Genomic DNA, 5,401 nt, shown 5'->3' on the forward strand with positions numbered 1-5,401 from the left:
GACAAGCTAATGTATCATCATTAAATCAAGACCAGAACGGGGCAACAGTAAGGATATACAATGCTCATTAAAACAATTACAATCACAAAGTAATCAGGGAAATCCACCAGAAAAGCTTAACTAAAAATAAATAGATTATCCTTCACTATCAACAAACTTTGATCTTTTTTCTTCCATGAATTAGTACTTCAAATTACCTGCAAAGAGAAGGCCGCCCAACAAAGTAGCGGAAGCTAAGCAACTGCAGCACTTCACTTCTATCCCCAGGGTGAAGCTAATTTCAATTTGTATAAGCAACTAATTGTTGAAATCTAGAATTGTAAGTACATGAAGCAAGCATTCTCCTTTAAGAGCTCATCTTTACTGGAGATATATTTGCCCCATCTCCCCTTGAAGCTCTCTCTAACTGATAAAAGCTGTGCTGCAATGACTTTGCAATAATGGTTAGGTTATCTAAAGGGAACTATGGAAGCCATTAAGAAACATTCAAGCTAATGATTTGTGCAGTAAAATGAACCAAGCTGCAAATGACTAAGATCAAATATGAATATCACTAAGAAAAGATTATTTCCTCTTGACATAATAGCATAGAAACGAAAGAAATTTGTTTGGAAGGAGGAAAATGGAGAAATGAGTAAGACATTCATCAAAGTCCTTCCCTCTATATATATATATATATATATATATATATATTCAGATGATATAGTAAAATAACAGTAAACCAACTGCAGGCAGTGAATTTACAAGCATACACCTAAGTACAAAAAGCTATCTTAGTTCACTAAAGCTTCCCTGTTTCTTCTTCACTTCTTTCCCCTCTTTGCGGCTGCTTTCTTCGCCGGCGACTTGACGGTCTTAGGCTTCACACTCTTCGCCGGAGCCTTCTTCGTCGGAGTTGCTTTCTTCGGCGCCGCCTTAGGAGCGGCGGCCTTCCTTCCCGGGTTGGACCGAGTGGCCGTCCTGGCTACCTTAGCCGGCTTCTCCTTCAGCTTGGGCTTTGGAGCGGCAGCCTTGGTCTTAGCAGGTGACTTGGGCTTGGGCTTGGCCACAGCTTTCGGCTTCGCAGCAGGCTTGGAAGCGGGCTTAGCCTTAGCAGCAGGCTTGGGCTTGGGTTTGGGCTTCGCTGCAGCTTTGGGCTTGGCAGCGGTCTTGGGCTTAGATTTGGGCTTCGCAGCCGCTTTCTTCTCCTTGGTCGCCTTGGCCTTGCTGACAGTAGACGACTTCTTCGCCGGAGCTGTTACAGCCGGCTTGGAAACAGAAGAGCGAGCCGACGGCAGCTTGTACGAGTTCTTCACCTTCACGAGCTTATCGGCAGCCACAAACTTCTTCAAATGGAACAGCAACAGCTTCCTGAAATTAGACGGGAGCGTCTTCTGCTTCTCCTCGATGAACTTCTGAATAGCGTACTGACTCGATCCAGTCCTCTCCTTCAGAGTGACGATCGCCTCCTGAACCATCTTCAAAACCACAAAATCGAAACCAAATCAGACTTATTTCCGATCAACAAACTAAAATGCAATAAAATAGCTACGAAATTATGAATAAACAAGTAAACAACCAGAAAATCAACTAAAATGCAATAAAATAGCTATGAAATTATGAACAAACAACCAGAAAATCAACTAAAATGCAATAAAATAGCTATGAAATCATGAATAAACAACCAGAAATTCAGAAAATCCGTACCTCAAAGTAAGGCGGATGAGCAGGAGGGTTCCTCTTCCTGGGAGCAGACGGCTTCTTCGCCTTAGGCTCCTTCGCTTTCTTCGACTTGGTTGACTTCGCCGGAGGATTCTCCGGCTCCTCCTTGACTGGCTCAGCCTCGATCTGCTGCTCCACCGACTCAATTGTAGTCTCGATCACGACAGCCGGTTCCTCGGTGGCCATTTTCGGAGATGAAAAAGCTAAAATTGCAGATTAGGGTTAGGGATATAGGGGAGATGAGATCGATGTAATCTCAGATGGCACAGAAAGATAGAGATCAGTGATTGATTTTTGCAGGTCGATAAGAAAAATTATCGGATTTAAATAGTAAGAAAATGAAGAACTCATATCCAGAAACTCGTCTGTGATTGGCTTGCGGGCCGTGGAGCGGATCCATGCCATTTACAAATTTTGAATTTGAGCCGTTGGATTATATCCTATCGACGGCTATGGATGCGGAGTGACCAAGCCTTTAGTTGGAGGTCATTTTAGATGTGCTGTTTTTGGTTACTTGGAGTTGTGTTTTTGTGCTCGATTTCTCCGGCCATAACTTTCTGTAGATTTAATGGATTTTGATGAAATTTTTTCCATCTTGTATGGAATTTCATAAGCTTTCAGGAGAGTATTCATTCGGGTCATAACGATGATCCGTTGAGGAGATATTATGTTTTAAAGTGTAAATGGTCAGTTAAACTAATTTTTTAGAGCAATTTAGAGTTTTAAGACTTTTTACGGAATTCCTTTCAACCAAAATCCAATGTCTTTGTTGAATATGATTCTACCTTAACTGAGGAGTCTATAGGATCAAGAATCACGAAAATCCGACATCGTTTGAGCATCAAACTATTGCTTTGAATGTGATTGAAGATGAACACCTTCAAGAAAATATGCATAGTAGTTGTATAGAGCATATTAAAACATTTTGTTCACAAATATTGCTTTCTCAAAGATCATCCGATTTTAATTACACACTCTATAGTTCACTAAATTTACAACACTAATCGATCAAAATCACAACTGATATAAAACACAAATTCATAACAAACGCTTTTCAAAACCTAATTAATAGTACATGCATGATAAAAACACATGCAAAAACATGACTGCAACTATACTTGCATGTGTTAGTATCTTGCAAATAGCTCTAAACAATAACAAATGGTCTAGTTATATATTGTCACGTAATATAGTTGAAGTCGTAATATGATCTAGTTGATGATGGATTAGTTTCTCAATACACTGTGATCACACATATATGCCAATTCATGTGGCCAGGCCAGTTGACTCCCTCCATTCATGCATGAATCTCTTCTTCTTCTTCTTATTGGTGGCTTGAGAAATATGTAGTCACTACTTGATGGTGTATATTAAGTATGCAAATCACACAGAAAAGATAAACTTTATTCAGAAGATCCCGTGCCACAAGTTCAATCAAGAGAAAGTTTGCAATGATCAAACTCGTGATTTTATGTGTAAACATCATGCTATGGTCATCCCTTTCGGGACACACTTGACTCTTATCAAACCTGAATAGGGATGACTAAAGTTAACGCTGATGCGACTTTTGACTCTTTACCAACAACAAAATTAGTATCGGATTTGTAATTAGAAATCATGTCGGGAAGTTTGTTGCGGCCAAGTACTTCTTGTGGAAGGGTAAGCAACTTGTGAAAGAAGCGGAAGTTCTAGGCATTCGAGAAGCTCTTAGTTGAGTTAAATCTCTTGAGATAGAGCATGTCTTAGTAGAGACATACAGATGCTAGAGAAGTTATTCTAGAGCTCCGGTCAGGTTCGGTTGTCCATTCCTCGGGTTTATATCTAATCTTCTCTTTTATCAAATGTTAATTCAACCAACAATGTTGCATATGTCGAATGTTATTCTTGATTTGATATTCTGCCTCCTATCATTTTTGATAATGTGAGGCTTAATTTAAACTAATGCAATTTGGTGTTTTTTCTTTATATATATATATATATATATATATATATATATATATATATATATATATATATATATCATTCGGTTAGCATCAATTCATGAAATTAAACCATACATGTTCAATACCAAGTACACTGTATTCATATCAGATAAGGAATCAACTAGAAATCTAGAATGCAAACGCCTAAGGCCGACAACCCGGTGGTGTTACCAGTGTATCTCTCACGCTAATTCTTGATAAGCTGCAAGTATTTTCTACCCATTTCATGGGTATTTAGTAGGATGAAATTGTGAATCATTCCTATCAAACTTTATAGAATTACAATTTTATGATTTGGTTGAAGGAAATTGTAATTTCTTTGAGTTAATACTCAATATAATTATCGAATATAGTTGTTTTGCTTGATTTAGTCCTAAATGATTTTTTGTGCTTAATTAAGTCATTGACTTTGAATAGTTTTACACAATTAAATTCTATGTTAAGATAGCTAGTTAATTCACCTCTATTAATACCTAATAATTTAGTCATGATCTTTATTTTGATTTCTAGCTTTCAAAGCATTAGTTCTAGCGGTCAACTCGCTTATTTGAGATCCTTTCCTTTTAAAAGGGTAACAAAGACCAAATACGAGCTTGTTTTTTATCGCAAGATTAATAAATCGTTGTTTTTTCAAGGTCAATCTATTGACTCCTCTAGATAATATTTTCTCTCCTTTTTTCCCCTTTTTTGATAAGGGAGGAAAGAGAAAGAATAAGGGCGGATTCCAGATTCAAGCTCAAAGGTCGAATTCAATGAATATTCTATTATTCAAAAAAGAATTCTTAAACGAAATGATTAGTCTATTCGTAATAGAGGGGCGTGGATAGAATCGAAAATGAAGATCTAGGACATGAGTCTTATCGAATATACTTCCGTCAATTTGAAACCTTGTTTAGAAATCGTTGTGTTCCTTTTTATTTCTTTCATTTTGAATAGTAGTTTTACCCAAGTTAGTTTTTGATTATATTGGTCTTACTCAATTTAGTCCTTGACTATAGTGAATTTTCTCTATTTAGTCTCTGATTTTAATAGGAGTTAATACCCAATATAGTCCTCGACTATAGTGGTTTTACTCAATTTAGTCCTAAATGACTTTTTGTACTTAATTTAGTCCCCGACTTTGATGGTTTTACACAATTTAGTCCTTTTGTTAAAAATTCCCTTAGTTGACTGTTAGAAATAGGGCCATAATGGTAATTTCTCATCATTCATCCCATTTGGGATGATTCCTTATTCTTCCCCTTATTAAGATCAACGCAAAAATGCAAATTTTCATACCAAATCAACTTCAATCCTAAATAAATAAATACATAGTAAATAAATATTTGGGTATAAAGATTTACATTTCTGCGTGGATCTTAATAAGGGGAAGAAGCAAATGGGACGAAGGATGAGAAATTACCATTAGGACCCTATTTCTAAGCGTCAACTAACAGAATTTTTAACAAAGGACTAAATTGGGTAAATCCATCAAAGTCGGGGACTAAATTAAACACAAAAAGTCATTTAGGACTAAATTGAGTAAAACCACCATAGTCGAGGACTATATTGGGTATTAACTCATTTTAATAGTCAATGACTCAATTGGGTAAAACCATCAAAATCGACGACCTAATTAACCACAAAAATCGTGGATTAAATTGGGTATTACCTCCAATTCCTCCAACAATAAAATTACAATTCCATGATAAAAAATTATTTTACCCTTATTCTTATTA

General features: G+C 36.7%; 1 protein-coding gene across 1 annotated transcript; it reads right to left on the bottom strand.

Moving 5' to 3' along the window:
- Positions 1-528: 528 nt before the first annotated feature.
- On the bottom strand, positions 529-2,001 carry LOC116004640 (histone H1-like). Its single transcript, XM_031244765.1, has 2 exons — positions 1,687-2,001; positions 529-1,457 (listed from the first exon to the last, which is right to left on the bottom strand). Exons 1-2 carry the CDS (start codon positions 1,885-1,887, stop codon positions 804-806), a joined length of 855 nt encoding a protein of 284 aa, XP_031100625.1. The 5' UTR covers positions 1,888-2,001; the 3' UTR covers positions 529-803.
- Between the last annotated feature and the right edge of the window lie 3,400 nt (positions 2,002-5,401).

Source organism: Ipomoea triloba, chromosome 14 (genome assembly GCF_003576645.1).
Source record: "Ipomoea triloba cultivar NCNSP0323 chromosome 14, ASM357664v1".
NCBI classification, from domain to species: Eukaryota; Viridiplantae; Streptophyta; class Magnoliopsida; order Solanales; family Convolvulaceae; genus Ipomoea; species Ipomoea triloba.